Raw genomic sequence first — 25,069 nt, forward strand, 5'->3', positions numbered from 1 at the left:
TCAGTCCTCCACCCACCCGTGCCACCCCACTGTAGAGCCAAACCCGGAAACAGAACAAGTAATTTCTTTCTTTCTTTTTTAAAGATTTGTTTATTATTTATTTATTTATTTGCTTTATTTTTTTGGCTGCAGCGGGTCTTAGTTGCGGCACGCGGGATCTTCGTTGAGGCATGCTGATCTTTCGTTGCGGCGCATGGGCTCTTTGTTGTGGTGCGTGGGCTTCTCTCTAGTTGCAGTGTGCGGGTTTTCTCTCTCTAGTTGTGGTGCGCGGGCTCCAGAGCATGTGGGCTCTGTAGTTTGCGGCACTTGGGCTCTAGTTGAGGCACGTGAGTTCAGTAGTTGTGGTGTGCGGGCTTCTCTCTAGTTGTGGCATGCGGGTTTCTTCTCTCTCTAGTTGTGGCGTGGGCTCCAGAGCACGTGGGCTCTCTAGTTGAGGAGCATGGGCTCAGCAGTTGTGGCACACAGGCTTAGTTGCCCCGAGGCATGTGGGACCTTAGTTCCCCAACCAGGGATCAAACCCACATCCCCTGCATTATAAGGCAGATTCTTTACCACTGGACCACCAGGGAAGTCCCAGAACAAGTAATTTCAAAGTAACTCAAGCTCTGAACTTTTGTGTGTGTGTTTTTAACACTTTGAGGGAGAACACACCACAGCTATTAAAATCTGTTCCCCTCTCTTATCCACATCTCTGATCGCTGCTGGCTTTTAGGATATCTTTGTATGAATTTTAAAAAGTTCTGTCTGGGTGGACCAGTTAGAAATATGTGCTTCTTTCCCTGGGTACTGTTGCTGTCCACATCAGGGCTCAGGACTTGGTGAGTGCAGATTGGATGTCAGCCCCAACTCTGGCCCCGTCTGGGCAGCTCTGAGGGTAGCCCAGCCTGAGGTAACTCCTCCTTTGCCTCTTGCTTCAAAACTCCTCTCCATCCCCAGCTAGAAGATCTCCTTTCGCCCTCCCACTTTCCTCTGGATTCTGTATCATAAAAGCCCAAAGAACAGACCTGGCAGTCCGGATTCCTCTGTGGCAGCTGGTGGTGGGAGAAGTCTGGAACACATTTATGATCATCTTTGCCCTGTCACAGTAGGGATAACTTTTAGGACTGGGGAAGCCTCAACATTTGAATAACTTGGAGTGAGGATTGGGACCAGTTCGCATGTTTTTAAGTGGTCAGAGCCAGGGAATGCTCAGAAAAATCTCTAAGCAGAGGCTGATCCTTGATTTCTGGATCATGACATGGAGGCCATAAGGAAACCAACGTGGGGTACTTGGTGGGGGGGTGTTGAGATGGAAAATGTTTGGAAAAAGAGAGTGACAAGGAGCCTCCAGGGCAACGGCCTAGTCAGGATGTGACAGTGGATAGTAGGCACAAATGTTGACTCCCAGACTAAGGGAAGTGAGAATCAGAGCAGACCTCATTGAAGGGGGTTGTGAGGGAAGCGGTGTTTCGTTAGCAGAAGCCAGGTTTCACCTTTGGGCAAGGAAGTGGAAGATGTGCAAAAGCAAATTAAAGTGAAGAACAACCACCATGTTTTGTAATGTAAAATCTCAGGTAGGAAGGCTTAGGATAAACACCATGGGCTTGGGGTTCTGATTTAGAAAATCACTGGAAAATATAGTTCTTCACACACATACTTTGCTCCAGTCAGTTGGTCTTGGAGGTCCTTGTTATTTATTCTCATGGCAGTTAGAGGAGAAATGTGGGTTTGGAGACAAGGGGAGTCCACTTGGCCTACAGGAGCAAGTATAGGACTGAGCTGCACGTGTAGCTTCCTTTTCATCCATCCATCCATCCAACAAATATTGAGTGCCTACTATGGGCCAGTAAATAAGAAGTGAGAGAGAAATAAAATCCAACCCTTGCCATTAAGATCCTCATGAATCTAATAGAGGGAAAAGGCACATTAAAAATAGGCCCTATAGAGTGTACATAGAGAGTCCTGTCTGCAGCCCAAAGGTGTTGATGTAAACAGAGGCACATGTTGGAAACTGCTAGCTATTGATACATCATGGGATGGGGAAGTGGGTGCACAGATCAGACTGTGAAGAGCCTTGTATAGCAATGTTGAGAGTACTTTAACGTTTCTTTTTCTGGGCACTTTTTATTTAGTCTTCTTTAGCATTTGGTCCCAGTTTTTATTCAGGATTTCTCTTGTCCAGTTGTGTCGGTCAGGACTGTGCATTGCAAATGGCAGATATTCAGTTCCAATTGGTTCAAGCATATAAAAAAAGAATTTATTTGCTCACATGATTTAAAAGTCCAGTGGTATTGGTTTCAGGGTTAGTTGGACCATTGTGCTCATATAATGTCATCAGGGCTCAGTTTCACAGTCTGTCTCTTGTCTCTCCTTTGTGTTGGTCCGTCTCTCTCAGGGGGGTCTTCACACATGGAAGCAAGAAGGTCTCCAGCAGCTCTGAACTTTTATTTCTCTCAACTCAGCAACTGCAGTGGGAAGAGAGCTTCTCTTTCCCAATAATTCCAGAGAAAGTTCTGGAATTGGTTTCAATTGGACTGGCTTCTTCCTGGGCCCATCTGTGACCCAATCACTGTGGCTTGGGAGACATCCTACCAGACTGGTATTGCAGGAGGGGTCGTTCCCCAAAGGAAAATCTGGTTCCTCCTCCTAAAGTGATTAGGAATGATGTTGGGCAGCCAAAGCAAGAACTTCCCGTTATGTCTTTGTAGCTGAATCATTGCTGAATTCTGGCCACAAGCATTTGCTGTGACTGATGTTGAGCCTGTCTGACCTTGCAGGTCAGTGGAAGCCCTTCTTTCTGTCACAAATTTGGATGGGCTGAGGCCATCCATGGCATGCAGAGGCCTCAGCAATGGTCCAGTAGGGCTGAGAGGGACTCTGATTCTATAGAAACATGGCTGGCGTTCTGGTTCCCTAGGGGTACATGTTCAGCATCCTTGAGGAATGGTGAACTTGGGCAAGGAGCTTAGTAGAGGCAGTTCTTTTGAGGTCTGATGATGTTTAGAGTCAGGCGGGGGCAGCTCTGGGGTTCCAGCTCGTCTGTCAGCTTGGAACAAATACTGAGCCAGCAGCTGTGAATTCAGGGAGCTGACTCCAGGCCCCAGAGAGAGACAACAAAGTGCTGTTACTCATGTCTCTGGAGTGGAAAGAGAGATGCCCATGAACCTCCCAATCCTCTGAAGGCATCCCTCCAGGTGTGTGAGATTTACATGTGCACAGCAAATTAAGAACAGGGAATTGTGCACTGTTTGTGACTAATAGTTTTGCCACCACATCCTGTTTCAGAACTACTAGATCTGATGAAATGTGTTACTTGAATATAAGCTGCAGGGGCTCTGTATAAACAGCTAAGTTAGAGAAAGACTTAAGAGGCCAGGACAAGACCTGCTTCCATCTAAAACCCCACCAGGTTGGGAAGGGGTAGAGGAGTACTACCCCCATCCCCACTTCCAATTTGGGGGCCAGCCCTAGGCCTCATGGAATTCTAGGAGGGCTGGATCTCAGAAGATGAGCATCTACAGGGAGGGAAGACTTTGAAGGACATTATCTGTCCCAGAACCACAGCCAGTTTCCTCGACCTGGACCTTTGTCCAATCTCCTCATTCTCAGGGTGAGCCAAGGGGAGCTGGGTTGGAAAGTGAGGTGACCTCCCTCTAGGGCATTGGTTCTTAAACTTTGGTTTGCAAAACAATTATGGGCGGGGGCCGGGTGAGCCAGATAACGTTCATATTCCCACTGCCAGAGATTTTGATTCAGTAGGTCTAGGGTGGGTGAGGTTCAGAATTCTGCATTCTTAGCAAACACCCCAGGAATTCTTATGCAAGCTACCCATGGAATATACTTTGAGACCCACTGTCCTTGAGGCTGGAGTGTCTGCAGGCCAAGGATGTGGGCAGGACTCATGTGCTGGGACAGGGTCTACATGGTAGGGCTTAGGGAACAGCTTGAGGTCAGAAACTTGGCTGAGCCAAATGCCTACATGCATCCTTTGTTTAGGAAATGGCAGGTGGAAGGTTTGGTGCCTTCAGCTTAGAGGTACTGGGGGACTATAGTGATGTCATCCCTTGCTAGGTCACCCTTGCATCTGCTGACTCCCTGCTTCCTTTGGAGTGGAAACCCCTTTGATTGGCCATATTGGGTTTATATCCAATAATCCTTTCTTAACAGTATAATGTTCATTGAGCAGCACATAATTACTAATTTAAAAATATTTTTAGCCAATGTATACATATAGACATATAACCTTAAGTAGAATTTAACTCAGTTTGCGACCAGTGTTAGAGCTATTTCCAACCCTGAATACCTCACTGATGCAGAAGAGTTAGCTCCTGGTATGAACAGGATGGCGAAGGGATTAGAAGATGAACAGAGCAGGGGTCAGCATGGGTGGAGCTGGTCTAAGAATGAGAGAGTGGGGGTGGTGGAGGTGAATATTTGTTTATAGGACTGTGATTGGGGTTAGAGGTTCAGGAAGCAGGAAGTTCAGTGGCAGGTGTGGAGGCCTCGGGAGGGGGTGGGCCATAGCGAAGCTGGGCTGTTGAAAAATCCTGAGTGGACGACATTTAGGAACTGTTGGAGCATCAAGAACTCATTGAATTTGTGAGTGGAAAGTTCTCATGTGGGTGTGTCCTCTTTAAGCTCCAGGCCCTAGACTCGGTTCTCTATGGGCAGCCTCTTCAGCCTTATCCTTCAGAGAGTGTTTGATAATTCTTGGAGGTGCAGATTCCTGTCAAAAGCAAACATACGAGGGCTAGAAGCACAAGCTCATTCATTCATTTATTCTCTCTCCAGGTATTTACTGAGTCTCTACTAGGTTCCAGGCACTATTCTAGCCTCAGGGATATAGCATTGAACATGGCACAGCCCCTGCCCTCACTCAGCTCACATTCTAGCAGGGAGACAATTATTAAACTTGCTAACAATAGATGTGTAATATAATTTCAGGTTGTTACAGGGTTATGAAGAAAAACAAAAGAGATGATGTTAGAGAGTGACTGTCTTAGACTGAGCGTCAGGGATGGTCACCCTGAGGAGGGGACGTCTGAGTAGAGACCTGAATGAAGTCGGGAGTGAGGTTGGCAGAGCTTGGTGGGGAGCGAAGCCCAGGCAGAGTGATGGGGCCATGTCCTGACTTCATTCCAGGAGACTATTGGGCCCATGGCTGTCTTCATGGCTGTTGTGGGAGATGAGCTCTATTTCGGGATTGGCACTGACTCACTGCTGAAGTATTGGGCAACTGACTCCCTACTCTGAGATTATTTCTAACTGTAAAAAGAGGATCTTCATAGCCACCTCTGTTTTACAAGAATCTCATGAGACTTGGTCAGTGTCTGTCTAGAAAATATTGTTATTACACAAAAATTTTATTTACCTCCTGTAAAAGCTAAGGGGGAAATGGTTAGTAACTAACCCAGCTGTGCTCTTGGGGAGCAAAATGTGGTCTGGTTCACTCAGTGCTGACACTTAGTTTGACCCCCTAAAAATGGCTTTGAATTACTGCTGATTTTCTTGATTTTAGTGCACTGGTGAGCTCCAGATTAAGAGCCCAAAGTCCTAGGTTCTTGTCCCCATTCTATTGCCGACAACCTGTAGGGTCCTAGGCAATTCACTTAACTTTTACCTCAGTCTATCACCTATAAAATGGGTATAATAATCAAAAGAGATGATGCTGTTTGCCCTACAAAGGCTATACACATAAATGTGAGTGATTACTGTTATTAAAGTGGAAACCTAGGGATGGCCCATTTTGCCCAGGGGGTCCCAACTTTGCTGAAGTGTATCCATGGATCTCCTGGAGAGCAGCAGGAGGCCTAGGAGTTTGGTCTATGAGAAATATGTAGTTTTCTCCTTAGTTTCATGTTATCTGTGTTCAGCATGGTGTCTGGGGCCCAGGAGAGTTTATTTAGGTGGCAGAAAATCAGTGAAAAAGTCTCAGAGGAAAGCAGAGAAATGCTGGGACTTTGGGACCCAAACCAGGCCAAAAAAGCCCCAGAGGAAGGACAGTCTTTGGAGCACTTCCTTTCCTCTCTCTCCCATGAACATTTACTGAGCTCCTACTGTGTGCCCACACCATGCTAATGTCTCTAAGTCAGTTTGTGAGCGGCCCTAGCCCTAACTCTATGCTGAATGGGTGGTGCACAGCCGTGCAGGGACCTGACTGGACCAAGCCCAATGCTGGCAGGTCCCGGCTTGTGAGTCAGAGTGCGGTCGGCTGCCTGCTCCGAGTATCTCCCACAGCCTGCCGAGATTCTTCTGACCTGGTCTGAGACGCCTTCCCTTAGTGAGTGCTGGTTATTGTTCCAGCCACTTGGTGAGTGGTAATTATCTTATTCTTCCCAGCAGCTCACTGGGGTCAGGACCATTGTTATATCATTCCACAGAAGAGGAAACTGAGGTTTGCTCCCTTGTACAAAGTCACATGGTGAGTTAGCGTCAGAGCCTAGACAGCCCAGCCCCTCCACCTTCCAAAAGCCAGCACTGCAGCTCTTCTTCCCACCCTCCTCTAGGCTCCTGGAATCACGCTGCTTGTGCACATGTACACCCACACACATCAAAACCCGGAAGGTGGGCTTCCCTGGTGGCGCAGTGGTTGGGAGTCCGCCTGCCGTTGCAGGGGACGCGGGTTCGTGCCGCAGTCTGGGAGGATCCCGCATGCCGCGGAGCGGCTGGGCCCGTGAGCCATGGCCGCAGAGCCTGCGCGTCTGGAGCCTGTGCTCCGCAATGGGAGAGGCCACAACAGTGAGAGGCCCGCGTATCGCCAAAAAAAAAAAAAAACCCAGAAGGGTGTGAGAATTTACCTACTTCTGGGGTGGCCTGTAACTAAGACTGTCACAAGGTGCTGGAGTATCACAGCCCAGCTTCTTTGCCTCTTTTGGGGACAATTCTGGAATGTGTTCTCCAGAGGTCCCTTGCAGGACTAGGCCAAAGTGACTTTCTGTATGACTTCTGTTTTGCTTGGCCTCCTCCCCTCCCTCATCTTGCTCCCCCATTCCCCTATAACACATCACTAGCTATTGAGGGTTGGCTTCAGGGGATTCCAGACACCCAGTTAAGTATTGGCTGAGCTGGGCTAGGATGTTATTCAGTGACTGATTCCAAGAGAATTCAGAAGCTGTGTCTAGCAGTGACAGCCTGATCAAGAGTCCAAATGATCCCAGAGATCCCAATAATCATGTCACATGGGACCCCCAAAATACATGGGCTTCAGAAGAGCCCCTTGAAGTGCAAGGCATTGAATGAGACAATTTATATACCTATCTCATTTAATATCAAAACATCTCTACAGTAGACTTTTTCAGTTTTCATTAGAATGTTTGAGATCATGCAGATTCAACAAAATTCACCTTTTACTGATTTTAAAATCACATTTTAGATGAAGGGGTACTTCTAAATTTCACTTTGGTAGGATTCCACTGATATGTTGCCTCAGTTACATGAAGCTTCATTTTAACCCATCATCACTGCCCACCCTCTCCTGCTAAATGTCCTGTTACTCATATATTCATGTACACGACATTCATGTGGGTAACATTCACTTTACCCCCTGAGATGATTGCAGACCTGGGTGACCCAACAGCAGAGTTCAGGACTGATGCTCTGGAGCTGCGCTGCCTACTACAGTGGTCACTAGCCACATGTGGCTATTGAGCGTATGAATTATGGCTGGTCTGGATCGAGATGTGCTTTAAGTGTAAGGTATACCTGAGGGATTTTGAAGACTTAGTATGAAAAAAAAAAATGTAAATTATCTCATTAATAACCAAAAATATTTACTACCTGTTGACATGATAATATTTCTGTATGTATTAGGTTAAATAAAAGATTAAAATTAATTTTATCTCTTATTTTTTATGTAAAAATTATGGTTACTAGAAAATCTTAAATTACACATACAGCTTGCATCATATTTCTATTGGGCAGCTCTGCTCTAGAGACTCAAAGGGAGGTTTAGGGAGTGAGGTTGTCCGACTCCTCCCAGGAAGACAGGCTGAGCTGAGAAGAAATTGTGTGGTTGCTGTAATGGCAGGGTTTGCTGTGGAATCAGGAGGCAGCCAGGTGAGTGCTTCATGACCTCACTTTACATGTGTGGTTCCACAGATGGCTCTGTGCCCCTCTAGCCAAGAGACTTTATGGCTGAAAAAACTGGCTTGTAAATCAGTCGTCTGCCCAAATGACACCACTGCTCCTCTGGTTCCAGGCTGGCATTTGTTAACTTTGCAGAATTCACATTTGCTCTCTGTGTCATGCTATCATATTCTTGTTGGGGAGGGGGCAGAGGCCAGCTGAGAGAGGAGAGAAGAGGAGGGAGAAGGGTAGGAAGATTATTATTGATTAAAAAAAAGACAGGGGTCTTCCCTGGTGGCGCAGTGGTTGATAGTCCGCCTGCCAATGCAGGGGACACGGGTTCGTGCCCCGGTCCGGGAAGATCCCACATGCCGCGGAGCGGCTGGGCCCGTGAGCCATGGCCGCCGAGCCTGCACGTCTGGAGCCTGTGCTCCGCAACAGGAGAGGCCACAACAGTGAGAGGCCCGCGTACCGCAAAAAAAAAAAAAAAAAAAAAAAAAAGACAGGAAGAAGGACAGAGGGAGACCCAGGGGAGAAGATCTCATGGGCTAAAACAACAGGTTCAAACATCAGCTTGTCGGGGCTTCCCTGGTGGCACAGTGGTTAAGAATCCGCCTGCCAATGCAGGAGACACAGGTTCGAGCCCTGGTCCGGGAAGATCCCACATGCTGCAGAGCAACGAAGCCCATGCGCCACAACTACTGAGCCTGCGCTCTAGAGCCCACAAGCCACAGCTACTGAAGCCCGCACGGCTAGAGCCCGTGCTCCGCAACAAGAGAAGCCACCGCAATGAGAAGCCTGCGCACCGCAAGGAAGAGTAGCCCCCGCTCGCCGCAACAAGAGAAAGCCTGTGCACAGCAACAAAAACACAGCCAAAAATAATAAATTAAACAAAAAAAAATCAGCTTGTCAAGTGATTTCTTCCTCTCTTTCTCTCTCTCTTTTCTCAGTGATTTCTTCCTCTCTTTCTGTCTCTATTTTCTCAATGTCTTTCTTCCTGACTTTTTGATGTTTGTTCCTGGAAAACCATAGCAGTTACCATTGTTTTGTAGATGAGGAAATAGGGGAAAGAAACTGAGGAATGATTTCCAGAGATAAATAGGCGGCGAGGCAAAGGGAGTAGGAACAGGATTTAGGGGTGTAATTCCTTTTGTGTTGGGGTGGAAGTCCCAGCTCTAGAAAGCACACTCTGTCACCAGCACTCCACCCTGGTGGATACTGCCTCAGTTAGCACAGTTTCTGGGAAAAGGCTTTGGCACTGTCACAAGCCTCCGGAAGAATTCCACACTTTAGGCCAATATAAAGGAGCTCTAGATCCTACCAGGTGTGCCAGTAGGGCTCCTAGTGTCCCTTCAGACCTGGGACTGCCTTGGGGATGACACTTGAGCCCAGCAGAGCAGGACACGTTAGTTCAGTAAGCCCTCATGGAACGTCTGGTGGGTCCCGGGTGCTGAGGGATGGAGAGCAATCGCCCCAGGTCCCGACCTTGGGAACCTCACTGTCCCATGGGGGCAGACAGGTCTGAAGGGGGTCTGTTTAGATTTGGAACCAACGGTCACGGTTGGACTCACATTCACATATCTCTCTCCCAGGGCCATGTTCTGCAATGATTTAAAGGAAAAGTATGAGGAGAGGATCATCATCAAAGGGGTCGACGCGGAGACCATGCACACTCTTCTGAACTACACGTACACCAGCAAGGCGCTGATCACCAAGCAGAATGTCCAGCGGGTCCTGGAAGCTGCTAACCTTTTCCAGGTGTGTGAACAAACAGGCCCAGTGCTCTCCTCTGGAGAGAAAAAAGCAGCAGTTCTCTGGAGACCTGCCTGGCCTGGCTCCCAGGCCTGTACCTGGGACACACGTACACACTTAGCTGGGCTTGTGCTTACTTGAAATTTCCCGGGGAGTGGAGAGCTGAGTCACTGACCCTTTAATGCGATGAAGCCAGGGGAGCTTGGTGCCTAGAACCTACACTTGGTTCCTGACTCCAGGAACAATGACTACAATTTATAGAAGCCTAATTGGAGTGGGGACTGCAGTCACCAATTCATATATGTACCTTCTACTCCTTAGCACAACCCAGGGAGATAGTCACTTTCCCCTACTTTGTGGGTGGGGAAAGCAAGGCACATAGAGAATAAGACACAAGGCTGTGATTTGAACCCTGGGCTTTCTGAGCCCAGGGGCCACATGTATGCCACTATACCATGCAGCCTCTCAGGGAGCAGTGTCTAGATTCCAGGGGAAGCAGGAACTTCGCTGCTCAGCAATTTGTGGTGGGTGTGAAAGAAGAGCACTTTTCATGAGGGGTGTCATGGAAGATGAATAGAGAACCCTCAGAATTAAGTTTTATTGTTTGCACTTAACTGTGTTTCAGTCTGATTATAATAATTATAGTTAGCTTCATAAAATAATTAGACCCACAGATTACATCAATTGCATCCACAATTATCACAGGAGATCCAGCTTGAGTTACCATCTTTGCCTAGGTCTAAGATTGCACCTTGAGCTCAGTTCCATTGGGTTATGACAGAGATTAACCCACTGAGGATGTCTAGATTTATGATAAACAGAGTGCAGGGACAGACCAGGTCATTCCCAGGGACGGAAGACAAGCATCAGATCTTGTCCATGGTTTGGGAGTTTGGGAGTTGGCATCCTCTTGGATCATCAGTAGGTCAGCAGTTGAAAAGAACAGAAAACAAAGTCTGGGAAGGTGGGGAAAGAGGGGTCTAGGGTCAAGATCATGGGCAATTGGATTATCGTTGTGAGGCTGGAGTCTAGGCAGGATTTAGGAAGCCCAGCAAGGAAGGGAAAGTGTAAAGAGGGAGAAAAATCAACCATGGAAGAGCACTGATGATTCTGAGTAATGGGTTTCTGCAGTGTTAGCCAATTTTGTCTCAGTTTCCTCAGGGCATTTTAAAGATACAGAACAAGTTACTTCCCAAAGGACTGGTCACGCCTTACCTGGCAATGTGGCCAAGTCAGTTACCACCTGTTCACCCAGCCCCTTGTCCTTTCTCTCTCCTTATCTGCTTAAACCCTCAGCCTTATTCACTGGCAGGGAAACTTCCTTTGTTATGTAGAGGGAGGATCTCAGCAACCTCATGCTCAGCATCCCCAACTCATCCCCTCTACCCACTATTCCACCAGTCTAACTTCAGGGAAATCCTTCTTATGTTATGGAAGGGACTCTATCTAGTTCAGCTTTTATGCTTTTTGGGAAATTTCTCTTACAAGGCAAGTATCCCTTCACTGCTTCCCCCCAAAGGACCAATAAGCTTGAGCAGAATCACCCCATTCACCATAATTCAATCAAACCACAGTTGTCATTGTTACCTTCATGCTAATATCCTTTCCTGGGGTCCAGAAAGTGTTGTTGACTTGTCTAAAGATGGACAGGTAACACTGACAATAATAATAGTAATAGCATTTATTGCTTCAAGTACAGTGTCTGACACCAGAGTAGATGCTTAATGAATACAAATTGTATTGAGCACTTACTGTGTGCCTTGAGTGACAGTGTTGGATCTAGTAACAAGGTCTCCTGTTTTTCCCACTAACTGAAAGTAGGTCTTATATGATAGGCTGAGGAGATAATGTTGTTTTTAAAATGCAGGTTTTAATATTTATAAATTGTAATAACATTACAAACTCATTTCAGAAAATTGGAAATCCATACAAGCAAAAAGAACGTAAAAATTACCTACAGCCTCTTTCTATTCAGAGGCAATATGGCAGCTTCCTTAGTATATACACTTCCGGGTCCTTTACTGTGCATTGATTATACAGAGGCAGCTAGCAGGGTGGTAATAGCACAGCTTGGAGCCAGACTGCTGGATTTAAATACCAGCTCCACCACTTATTGGCTGTGTGACTTTGGGTGTATTTCATAATTTTGCTGTGCTCCAGTTTCCTTGTCAGTAAAACAACCAAACCAGGGAATACCAAGGAGAGAGAAGATAGGAGACAGACATGGAAAGGAATCTCCTTCAGAGCCTGTAGAGAGAGCCAACTCTACTGACAACTTGATTTCAGACCTCTGACTACCAAAACTGTGAGAGAATAAATTTCTGGTTGGTTAAATTGCCAAGTTTGTGGTAATTTGTTGTGACGGCCGTACGAAACTAATACAAGCTTAAAAAGTAAACTATAGCTAAAAGTCTTAAAATGAAGAAGTAATCTCCTATTCCCACCCCCTCCTTCAGCTCACTCTTCTGGAACAATTACTTTCACATGTTTTTAAATGTTTCTTCTTTTATCTACTTCCAGATTTCTAAATGATTTGTGTACACTGTTATCTCTCTGATAACACTGTTGCCTCTCTGAGGCATCAGTTTTAGATAACTTCTTTTCCCTCTCTCCTCCTGCTCTAATTTTAACTGGTCACTCTCTAGGCCTGTTGCACAGTTGTTATCCTGGGAGTTCCCTTTGCTGTCATACTGGGAGTTCCTTTTACCTCCTTTCTAAGTTGGATTTTCTCTTCCTGGATCCCATATCATCTTTCTTGTATACTCCCACATTTTTATGGATCACAATCTTTAATATCTTACAATGAAAGAGTATTTAAGAGAGAAATTTTTTGAGACTTAAATGTCTAAAAATATTTTTGTTTTCCCTTCATATTTGATTGATATTTTGCCTGGGTATAAAATTCAAGGTTGAAAATAATTTTCTTTGACATTTTGAAGGCAGTGCTCTATATTGTTATCTATTATGTACATATTTTGTAAGAATAGGTTACCACTGGACACATGTTTTTTCATCTATTTCATCCATGTTGTATATCATCATTTTTTTTTATGTCAATAGATTCATTTCTGCAACAGCACTTACAATTGCTGTGGGTCTTTTTTCATTTATTATATTCGTTTCTTCTATTGGGAGATTCATGTCTTTCAATTCTGGGAACTTTTCTTGTATTTTCTCTTTGATACTTTTCTTCCAACTCTTTTATCTATTCTGTGCTCTGGGGCTATTATTAGTTAAGTGTCACACCTTCTGAATTTAATTTAATTTTTTTCTTACCTTTTCTTTCCTAATGACCTTTCTGTTCTACTTTCTAGGAGATTTCCTCAACTGTATATTTCAACTCTTCTGTGAGTTTTTAACTTCTGCCACCATATCCTTGCTATTTATTTTAATAGATTCCTATTCTTATTTCTTGGAGACTATTATAATATGTTTGAAGTTTTCTTCTGCCTTCTCTTTCTTTTGAGTTCCTTTACTCTTTGTGTTTGCTTAGGTCTCCAACTTTCATCTTAGAGGGTGTATCAGTTTCCTAGGACTGCTACCATAACAAATTACCACAAACAAATTACCACAAACCATAACAAATTACCACAAAGCAACAGAAATTTATTCTGTCACAGTTCTGGAGGACGGAAGTCCAAAATCAAAGTGTCAGCAGGGCCATACTCCCTGTGGAGACTCTAACGGAGAACCTGTTCTTTGCCCTCTTCCAGTTTCTGGTGGCTTTTTGGCATCTCTTCACTCCACTACAATCTCTGCAGTCATGTCACCTTGTCTCCTCCTCTTCTGTGTGTCCTGTGTGTTATAAAGATATATGTGATTGCATGTAGGGCCCACCAGGTAAGCTTCTCCTCTCATGCTACTTGACCTAGTCATGCCTTGTGCCATATAAAGTAACTTTTACTCTTTTGCCATATAAGGTAACGGTCACAGATTCTTGGGATTAAGACGTTGACATATATTTTGGGGAGCCATCATTCAACTACTACAGAGGGTTTCTTCAAATACCCTTGCTGGGCTTCCCTGGTGGCGCAGTGGTTGAGAGTCTGCTTGCCGATGCAGGGGACACGGGTTCGTGCACCGGTCCGGGAAGAGCCCACATGCCGCAGAGGGGCTGGACCCGTGAGCCATGGCCGCTGAGCCTGCGCGTCCGGAGCCTGTGCTCCCCAGCGGGAGAGGCCACAACAGTGAGAGGCCCGCGTACCGCAAAAAAAAAAAAAAAAAAAAAAAAAACCCTTGCTATCCAGTCATATTTTATATTGAGGCCTTAATATACTAGGTTCAACTCAGTGCACATGGAGTAGAATGGGAAGCGAGCAGACTAGCGAGTTTTACTAGGGTTATCAGGTGGCCTGCCAGTTTTTTATTTGGGCTCCTTAAATGTCAGTAGTTGCTGAACTTTTCCTAGGGCCGTTCAGTTTCTCCAGATAAAGATCATTCAGTCTTTTGCCGGGGGTTATAAGTCAACTGCATGTATTTTGGACCGGTTACGTAGGTGTAGGTGTGTGTGCAAATCTTTGCTTAACCCCTGTATTTTAAGTAAGATGTCCTCATGTGTCTTCTTCAGTTTCTGGTGTCCCTGAGTCCAGAGCCTTTCTGGTCTGGTTTCTCCACAGGATAAATCATCTTTTCCAGTGGAAGTGGGAGTTGTTAGACTGCAAGAAGTAAGGAGGAGAACCAGGAGGCTTAACTTCTTAAACCAACTCCCTGCTGTCAGCTCCCACCTACCCTGGTCTTCCTGGTTTGGGTGGACTTTAATATTCCTACTTTTTTGGATTCTGAGGGAAAAACTTAGTGTGACCTCTGTCCTCTCAGCAAAGTCACTTACCAGTCTTTATATTGTGGGGTTTGGGGTTACTGATGTCTCTTGGTTTCATTGTGGATGGAGTTTGTGTTTCTGTTTCTTGTTCTCCTTTCAGTTTTGGGTGATTTTTCAAGAGACCTATAAAAACCGTTTAGATAGTAAAGACTCTAATCTTTTGTAATACTGTTGCAAATATTTTCCATTGGTAATATGACTCATAATTGTTAGTTATAGTTTTTTAATGTACAAAGCTTAAAACTAGTATTTAGTCAGGTTTATTGATCATTTCCTTGATGGTTTTTGCCTTTGGTTTGCCTTTTTAGAAAGACCTTCCCCATTGCTTGATTATGTACTTACTCACTTATAAGTTCATTTAATCTTTTTACATCTACAGATTTGATACCTAAATCTTTAATATACCTGGAGATTATTTTGGCATAAAGTTTTGTCTTCTCCGTCTTCTTCTTCTTTTCATTTTCTCCAAGTGGTGAGCTTCAGTGGAGAGTTTAATGAGCTTTAATGAGAGGGATTGAAGAGGAAGATGGAGACAGGATAGAACTACAGCAAGCTTTGTTTATTGTTGACTCTCCTATTCTGGTAATCCCTCACCTCAAAATTTTCCAAATCTTATTTACTTTCTTGGCAAAAAATAGTTTCTCTCTGAAGCTATTTTATTCATTTTCCTGTGAGTGTTAATTCTTATGAAAATAAGAGAAGAGTACTGTGAGCTTTTGGACATCTGTTTAACTCGCTTTCTGACTGATATTGTTTCTGGACTACTTGCTTTGAAGTCTCAGACATAGAAAACTGGGAATATTTTCATTCCTTAAGGCACCATAAGGGACAGATGTTTATAGGTTGTTGAAATCACTCTGTGGTTTTAAAATATTATTTACTCTTTTGGATGGATAAGACATATGCCCGTTCTAAATTCAGAAATATAAGGAGATACAGTGAAACATTTGCCATCTTCACTTTTAGCTTCCTTTTTCCTGTCTTGCTGTCCTTCCTGTTCTATGCACGTACAGTGTATATGTGCATCTATCACTCACTCATTGCCTCCATTTTTTAAACACAAATGTTGGCACAGTAAACACTCTATTTTGATGTCTTGCTTTATTTAGCTTCACGATAAGTTTTGGAGGTTGTTACAGGTCAGCATATGTAGAGCTGTCCTGTTCTTTTCTTTTCTTCTTTTCTTTTTTTTTTGTGGTATGTGGGCCTCTCACTGTTGTGGCCTCTCCCATTGCGGAGCACAGGCTCCGGACGCGCAGGCTCAGTGGCCATGGCTCACGGGCCCAGCCGCTCCACGGCATGTGGGATCTTCCAGGACAGGGGCACGAACCCGTGTCCCCTGCATCGGCAGGCGGACTCTCAACCACTGCGCCACCAGGGAAGCCCTGTCTTGTTCTTTTCAATACTGGATAATATCGTTGGGGTCTCTCTAGATGTCAAACATATACAGTTATCTGTAATGGTCTATTATAAGGCAGCGTGGTGGAACAGAAAGAACATGGGCTTTGGAGTCAGGCAGAACCTGGGTTTATATCCCCGTTCAGTCACTTATTTGCTGTGTAGCTGTGGACAAGTTACTTAAATTTTCTGAAACTCAGCTTTCTCATTTGTAAAATTAGGATGACAATAATACCTGCCTTTCAGGGAAAGTGTGCCAGAGTTGGCATTTTATTTTGTCATTTTAGAACCTCCACAGAAGCCAATACCACCTTTGTGGAACTGAAATCAGCGGGAATCAGATTATCTTGGTTTCCCTGTGACATCCAGTAGTAAAGTTTTCTTAATTTTCACACCTTTGATGTGACTCAGCTGCTCTCTCATTTTCTGCTTCTCTTCTCAGGCCTCCTCTTAATCTCTTCCTGTTAAACACTGCTTCTCTCTCAGGATTTCCCAGTCCAGAAAGGCAGAAGGGAGAATTCAGTTGACCAAGCCAATCACCACTATGGCTCTTTGAAAAGAGTTTTCACGTGAGGCCACTTCACGGGTGGCTAGCCTGTTAACACTGATTGCCCTTGGGTCAAGGGCGTATTCGTCCAGTGAGGTATGGCATAGGGCCAGACAGTTTCTTTGGAGGGAACTTTGGGTGTGTTAGGTACTGCATGATCTGCCCACTTGAGGAGATTTGCAGTAACCTGGCCACAATTTAGTAGCCAATTTTGGTGAGGAACATATTTTCTCTAAGTAGTTTTGGGGAAGGTAAAAGTAAGAGAAGCACCTAAGAGAAAAGGCCCAAGTAACCTGTTCACATGTGAGGCAGGGATTTTAAGATGCTTGTCACCCAGTGGAGGCTCCAGAGAAGCAAATGTCCCTCCCTTGCCTTAACTGGACTTCTAGGCTTCTGAGCTCTACATAAGCCAGGTGGTCAGAAACTACAGATCAAGGACAATGACCATAAAAACTTGGGCAATTTTTTAATCTTGGAGGACTTTGCCATGTTTGTTTGGGGAAGTTTGCCTTATCTGTTAGTTTCATTTTTATTATTAAAACCTCATGAAAGAATAAGGGCTTGTGAGCTTATCTTCAGGGCAGCAAGAAGATGTGAGGTCAGGGAGACCATACTCATCCTGCATTTAGTCTTAGATGGAAGGATCCCCGAGATACAGAGCAGCTGGTTAGAAGGGGCTTGGATGAAAAAGGAGGTCAGGCTGAGTCCCTACGGCTGAAGTGAGGAAAGAAAGAGGGATGTCAGAGTGGCAGCCTGATCACCTGGGCCGAGCCTGAGAAGACCCATGTGGTGTCTTCACAGCACCCCATGGGGAGGTGATGTAACTTTCATCATGGTGGCAGTCTGAGGGGACTTTGGTGAAAGTCCTTGCATTGCTTATTTTCCTATTATATCTTTTGCTAATGACAGGATGGATGCTGGTGAGACCTATATGATGAGGTAGCCATGTGGTCAGTGGCTGACTTGATAACCTGAGTTGGCGTCTTGGCTTCCCAGTACTTGGAACATGGTACATAAATGTACCATGTTGAGCCAGTGAATATGTGGTGCTCTTGTTCATCACTAGCTGAATATGAGGACCTGCTCAAGATGCCATCAATATTTGCCTGACCTCCTGTAACAGGACACTAAGAAGCCCAATTCTGGCTCTTGGAAATGCCATGAGCTAGTGAGGAGGAAGTATTCCACAGGCTAATACTGGTACTTGTTCATTTTTAAGCACCTACTAAGAGCCAGGCACCTAGGTAAAAGTAGGTCCCATTACTGTAAGGTACAGATGAATTTCTGTTCTTATTGACAGGGAGCCACAGATTATGTCTACTCAACATCAGAATAGCCGGTTGATCTAGGCAAGAAAACCAACCCAACGCTTTCTTTACCACCATCCAGATAAAATCAACCTGTTGACTGTCTGATGCACCCTCTCCCACACATTCCCCTTGTCAATCAGTGATACTGTGTGGCTACTGTGAGTGTTAAGAAATCAGGGTTAATTTCCTGGGTCTACAGGACAGTAACGGTTGCCATTTTCAGAGTATTTCAGAACAACTATTTTGCCTGTATTATCTCATTTAAAATGAGGTAGGTATTTTTACCCCCAATTTATAGACGAGGGAAATAAGATTCAACAATGCTAAGGAAATGCTCAGGGTTTCACGGCTAATGAAAAGGAGGAGCCTGAGTTAACTCCTGTGCATAGCCTGTGTGTTCTTCACCACACATACTGTATCCACCCCTCAGAGCGAGGCCTGAAACAAGCCATGATCCTGATGGCAGCTGGGGCCTTTAGTATGGTGCTCTGTGACCAGCACAGCTGCAAACCCTTTCACCCAACTCCCTCTGGGGAACCTTGGACACTTGGGGTTACCAGGTGCCTCCCCAGTGAGCCTGCTGCTGCCCAGAGCATCTCTCTTAACTTTGCATTTCTGTGTTTGATCTCAATGTTTTCTCTTTTAAATTTTTAGGCATAACTTACGTTCAGTAAAATGTGCATATCTTAAGTGTACAGCTTGATGATTTTTCTTATATAGGTATAGAACCTTGTAACTACCACCCAGATCAAGCTCTAGAGCATTCCTGGCATCTCAAAATGCTCCCTCATGCCCTCCCCAGGAAGTACCTCCCCAGGGGTAACTACTACTCTAGTCATGCCACCATGGATTAGTTTTGCCTGTTTTAAAATTTTATATTGTTCTTGAATTCCAATTAGTATAGGGGTCTAAATCTTAGGCTCCAAACTCAGGTGTGCAAAAAAAAAAGTGTGAATTAACCTATTATTTTTCTTTTTTTGTGTTTTTTAATTTATTATTGAAATACAGTTAATTTATAGTGTGTTAGTTTCAAGTGTACAGCAAAGTGATTCAGTTATACATATATATGTGTGTATATATATATATATATTCTTTTTCAGATTCTTTTCCATTATAGGTTATTACAGGATATTGAGTATAGTTCCCTGTGCTGTACAGTAGGTCCTTGTTGATCACCTATTTTATATATAGAAGTGTGTATGTGTTAATCCCAAACTCCTAATTTATCTCTCCCCACACACCCCATCCCCTTTGGTAACCATAAGCTTGTTTTCTATGTCTGTGAGTCTGTTTCTGTTTTGTAAATAAGGTCATTTGTATCATTTTTTTAGATTCCACATGTAAGTGATGTCATATGATATTTGTCTTTCTAAACCTATCATTTTTCTAACATCGAACTTAATCTCTATTCTGAGCTTCCCATTCTACCAGTGGCAGGAGCTGTAGTCAACTTAATGACAACTCACTTCAGGAGAGCCTTATCAATTCAGGATTTGGGTTGCTTATATAGTTGCAGGGTGCATTTACACAGTGCCAGAACATTGTAGAAAGGGGCATCTGGCTCAGGCTTACCGTGGTCATTTGCATCATGGGTCCATGCTGGCACCTCCTGGCGTGTCTACATTCCCATCGGTCTCTCTCTTGATCATCAACCCCTTCCCCACTGGCATCAACTGAAAGTCCCCAGTCCCACCTTGTTCTGGCCATCAGTCCTTGCTGGTCATTTTGCATTTTCTCTGTCCTGTTTTCAAGGCCTCTTCAGGTCTGCCAATCCTCTCAGTATTTCCATGTCCCTCTCAGGGGCAACACAAGAAGCATCCATTTCCTCTCCTGTGCCAATCTGGAACTGTAGAGAACTCGGAGCAACTGCCCTAGGCCCGCTTTGTCTAGAAACAACACACTCCAGTTTCTCTTCTGCTGCTGCTCTACTGGCCTGCTGCTTTTCTGATTTCATCTCGGCAGTCAGGGTACATGTTCTTTTGTTCTCATATCCACAGCCTCTAAGGGCTTCCAGCATCCCCCTTACTCTGGAGTTCTGGCCTGCATTGAGACAGAGGGATCATCCCAGGGACCCACACCTGCTTCTCACTCCATTACTAGACTCCCCCTTTCTCCTCTCTCTTTCAGGCCTGAGAATTGTTATTTCCTCCAGTGTGGGAAAAGCTGACTCTTATATTATCATCCATTCTCCTATTTCTACTGTTTTGGCATAAACTTTTGCACACACTCTTTAGGATTCTGGATTTTGAAGGTCAAAGGGCCCAGTTATTACCACTAATCGGTGTTTCAAAACTATTTTTCTAGTGTAAGTTCTAAAAGTGTATTTAGAAACACAAAAGCCAAAATTGTCTTCTTTCATCTACCCTTTCACCCTTCCCTGAGTAAGTAAGCCTGGAATGCCCTAGTTGCTGTTTATAGATCATGGAATAAGGAAGTGGGATGTGGGGTTTTAGCTGTAATACAATCCACGTTGCTACCAGATTCTGACTTTTTCTGCTACCTAACTACCACAAAGTACTGAGTATCTGCTACGTTCAAGGCACTTTGTGAGACGCTATCAGGGGGAAATAAAGATAAAAATTGTAAATATAGATCACATTTAAGTAGCAATTTATCATGTTCTTTCCCCTACATGATCCCATTTGATATTGACAGTATTTCTGCGAGTGAGCAAGCCAGGTAATACCCTCCTAATGAGCCTGTAAGGTGGGTTTATTATTCCCAACACTTTCCAGATGAGGAGACTGTGGCTCAGAGAGAGTCCAGCTCATCAAGTGGTGGAGCTTTGATCTGGGGTCTAAGCCCAGAACCTCTGGCTCCTGTACCTGCCTCCATTTACTACCCTTGAAGCCTCAAAAACGAGGATTCCCAATGAGCTTCCAGACCCCAAGGCAGAATGTAGAAATTGAGAAATTTCTGGCTCTGAAGGAGGTGGACTTCATAGAATGGGTAGGATTTCAACAAGTGGCAGTTGAGTTTGGAGAAACGTATTCCAGGCAGAAGGAACTTGTAAGCAAAGACTTAAGGTTTCACCTTCTCTACCTGCTACCCCACCTGTTGCAGCTGTCTGCATTCATAGACCTGTTTCTCAGGACTTGGCTCCTGCTTAGGTACTTTCTTCTGTGCCCTACACACGTGTCCACACACACACACACACGCACACATACTCAACTCCCCAACATCCTGAGCCTCAACCACGTCCCAGACACAATCATTCTATTTAATCCTTACAATGATGTCCCTCCCTGGCCTTCACCCTCTCCCTGGGCTGAGTCACTAAGCCGCAGCTGTGACTTGCCCCTTGAATCTTAGTGTGACCCACATGTATCCCCTTGAATCTTAGTGTAGCCCACATATGTCCCCTGTTGCACCCTGCTAGCCTGTTGGGGCCCCCGCTATGTCCTCCGGGAACTCAGGGACTGTCTGTTGCCTGAGTCTCTACCAAACTTGCCACACCCTTGGGCACTGCCCCTCCCCTTTCCCTCTGATTCCACTTCTGAGGTAGGTGCACCTCTAAGTGCCCCAGTCCCCCAGCACCTGCCCCCCTTAGTGAGTGGGCCTTTCGCAGGTCTTAGCTCCTTCCTTTCCTGCCCACCCTGTATAGCTTCCAGGAACTAGCAGACCTTTCAGTCAAGTCTAGAGGAACGACTGCAAGTCTGGAGGGAGCAGAGGCCATCCGAGGGGTGGGAGAGTGTATTCCCACAGAGTCAGAGGCGAGTGTCTGGCTTGAGAGGGAGGGAGAGGCAAAGGTGGAAGATTAGGATCAGTGGTAATTTACAATTTGTATGAAGACCCCTCTTTAATACCAATACAGACCTCACAAGAGAATGGCTTTACGTTTAGTATCTATTGTCTGGGAAGACAAAAATAGTGACAAAAGTTCACGGTGAATTCAGAAACACTCTCAAATAAATTTGAATTTTATTCATCTCATCAACAGCTAACACACTCTTCACATATACTGATTTGTTGGGACTTGAAGGTAAGAATATCAATGTCTTTATAGATGCTTTGCAAGAACTCCAAGGCCATGTAGGGACTATGGTCAATGGAATTCCTGATTTGGACCAAAATAGTACTTCAGTTATTCTGGAGTGGAAGGAATCTCTAGTGAGATGTGGAATTACAGTGGTGAAGTTCTTTAGGATGCCTGGTTTGGGAGAGCATAAAGGGAAGCAGAAGAGGGGCAGTAGAGATGGGGAGGGAGGGGTGCACTCTCTTTGCGGCAGACATTTCTCATGGGAACTGCAGCCATGTTTCAAGTGGTTTCTTTCATTGTATTTTTAGTCTCCCTGTTAGAGTCAGGTGCCTGGGTGTAAATTTTTACTCACATGTTCTCCCAAATAGGAAGTTGACTATCTGTGGCCATTATCTATCATCACTCAGCTTTAATAAACAAGTTCATGTGTCATTGGAACAGGCTGAGAGAGAAAACTTACCCTAAAGTCCTAAATAATCTTAAATATGAAGAAGCAAAACCAGATTTTTTTTTTTTTTTTTTTTTTGCGATACGCGGGCCTCTCACTGCTGTGGTCTCTCCTATTGTGGAGCAACAGGCTCCGGACGCGTAGGCTCAGGGGCCATGGCTCACGGGCGCAGCTGCTCTGCGGCATGTGGGATCTTCCCGGACCGGGACACGAACCCGTGTCCCCTGCACCGGCAGGCGGACTCCCAACCACTGTGCCACCAGGGAAGCCCAAAACCAAATATTTTTAAAGAGAACAAGTTCTTGTCCCCATGACTGCCCTGCACATCAGCAGTTTCCCAGCCATTGGTTGGTACCCCATGATGCTGCCCTACACAACCCTCACACTCAAAAGTGTTTTTGAAGCATATTTTGGAGGGAATGTAGGCAACTTGGAGAACCCCCACTCACCCTTCTCCTCATAAGGCCTCTTCAGACTCTCCTGGAATTTTGTTAGCTCAACAATGCAACAGTCACAAAGGCAAGGTGATGCTCAGTGAGAAAAATTAGCCAGGTGATCTCCAGTATCACTTCTACCACCTACCAGCTGTGTGACCTTGGGCAACACACTCAACTCTGAATTCTCTATTTCCTTCTCTGTACAAATGGCAATATTAATACCTACTTAAAATATATTCATTAAAAAATAAAATTTATTCGTTAAACAAAATAATGGACGGGAAATTTTCTAGTACAGATCTTGGTACCTACTAGGTATCTGAAAAATATTTTCTTTCTCTCTCTCTCCTTCCCTTCTTTCTCTCCTTTTGCCAGAGTTTGTGCTAGGTGCTGCTGGAAATAAAAACACACGGATGACCTAGAACCTGCCCTTGAGATACTTGACCATAGTACAAGGCAGTACAGTGTTCTGCTAGAGGGGCAAGTGAGTTGCCTAGTAGAGCCCAGAGGAGGGAGGAATTCATTCCATGTGGGCAGTTGAAGAAACCATGAAGGAGGAAATAGCTTTTCAGAAAGAACTTCATGAATAGGTAGGATTTCTCCACTTCTTTTCCCTTCCCTTCTCTTCCATTCTCCTTCTTAACCAAGTATTGACCCAGAATTTTAAATGTCCAGAGGCAGGGAAGGCTCAAAGCACATTCTGATTAAGACTCTGGCTCTGTGTCTTTCTGGTCCTTCAGGTTGGCTCTCCCTCTTGTATTGGCTTTGTCCTCTGGGTGGTTGGATACCAGAGAGCCACCCAGTGTCTCCTGCAAACACAATTCCCAGAAAAATGTCACATGTGCAAACAAATGTTTGCATACAATGTAGAGGTTCATAAACTCTCTGGAGCATCCGTTGGTCCCAGATCTAACAACTCTGAATGAAGGAAACAGCCCTGTAGATAAAGTGATGGCCATGGTACTCACTCTTCCTTCCTTTTGAGGTATACTTAAAAGGGGAGTTCTCAGTTGCAATTAGGATAAGCTATCCTGAGTCCTTTCTTTAAAAGTGGGGCCCCAGAGTCAGACTTGCTTGGGTGAGGAAAGCAAGATTTTAGCAGGTAGTAATGAGGGACAAAGGTGGTCCTGGCTGAGGAAATGGTGTGAGCATAGAAAGGCACTGTGACAGTTGAGCTTAGGGCTATTTGGAGAAGGTGAGTAGACAGGCGTGACTCCATCAGGGAGAGTCCCAGTGCTGACTTAGAGCCACACTGGGCACAGCTTGAGGGGTAGGAGTGGACTTTCTCAGTCCAGGCAGTGGAATCACTGAACTGTTACATAGTGTTTATCCTAGCTGTAACTCTACACATTCCATGTGATTATTTGATTCCTGCTTGCCCTCCCGCACTGGTCTACCTTCTCAGATGAGCACAGGCACTGTGTCTCTTTCTGCTCCCCTCTGTACCCCCAGCCCTGGTTGAGGGCCTATGATCTAATAATGTTCAATACATATTAGGGAAAAGAACAGGTGGATGAATGGTTTCTGAGTGGGGAGAGACACGTCTGGGTCACTGTTGTTCACATGTGTGAGCTTTGGTACTTGATTTTATTCTCCTTCCTTGTTCCCTTCTTTGCTCATTGGTGTTTATCACACAGGGGTAGCAACTGGCATCTTATCAGCCAGGCCTTCCTCAGTCTGGACAGATCAGACCATCTGAGTTTTCCAGTGAAGTGTGCAAATGACCCTCGGCATCTGCCAAGCCCTTGTCCTGTGCACACACTATTTGACCGGAGGCAACTTGAAATAATGTAAAAACATGCATTTTTGGACTGAGAAAGATTATTTCAAATTTTAGCTCTGCCTCTCATTGTAAGTCTCTGAGGAAATTACCTCACTTCTCTGAATCTGTTCCTCATCTATAAAACAGCAATGATAATAAATATCTACTTTATAGTGCTGTTGTATTAAATGAGCTGGTTGGGCCGGCTCATAGTATGTGCTCTTTTTTTTTTTTTTTACATTTTATTTTATTTTCTCATTGTGTACTTGAAAATCACAAGAAAGTATTTATTTTATTTTTTCCTGATTTTAAAAGCAACTTCTTGCTCAGTGTAGAAAACTTGGTCTGTACAGCAAGGTCTAAAAAACAAATTACTGTAATAACTTTATCTACAAAACTCTATTGAGATAACCACTATTAGCATTTTGATGTATTCCTTTCTAGTATTTTCTCTACTTGTGAGAAATGTCATTTATTTTAAATAGATAGTTCCTCCACATGGCACCCAATTGGGGTACAAAAAGGTAAACAGTGAAAAGTAATTCTCCCTGTCTACCCTCACTCCGCCCACCAG

At 44.7% G+C, this 25,069-nt stretch overlaps 1 protein-coding gene across 4 annotated transcripts in view; it reads left to right on the top strand.

Moving 5' to 3' along the window:
• KLHL6 (kelch like family member 6) overlaps positions 1 to 25,069 on the top strand; it is a 67,160-nt gene that overhangs the window by 11,706 nt on the left and 30,385 nt on the right. For all 4 annotated transcript variants that reach the window (XR_002644214.3, XR_002644213.3, XM_022571131.3 and 1 more), the window contains exon 2: positions 9,636 to 9,801. Coding sequence is in view for 2 of the 4 variants with exons in the window: in XM_022571131.3 (XP_022426839.2) it covers positions 9,636 to 9,801 (166 nt within the window). In the remaining 2 variants the exon portion in view is untranslated. The remainder of the gene's footprint in view (positions 1 to 9,635; positions 9,802 to 25,069) is intronic.

This window comes from Delphinapterus leucas, chromosome 4 (genome assembly GCF_059928025.1).
Source record: "Delphinapterus leucas isolate spDelLeu-1000000601 "Yukka" chromosome 4, BTC_Dleu_Yukka2, whole genome shotgun sequence".
Lineage (NCBI taxonomy): Eukaryota > Metazoa > Chordata > Mammalia > Artiodactyla > Monodontidae > Delphinapterus > Delphinapterus leucas.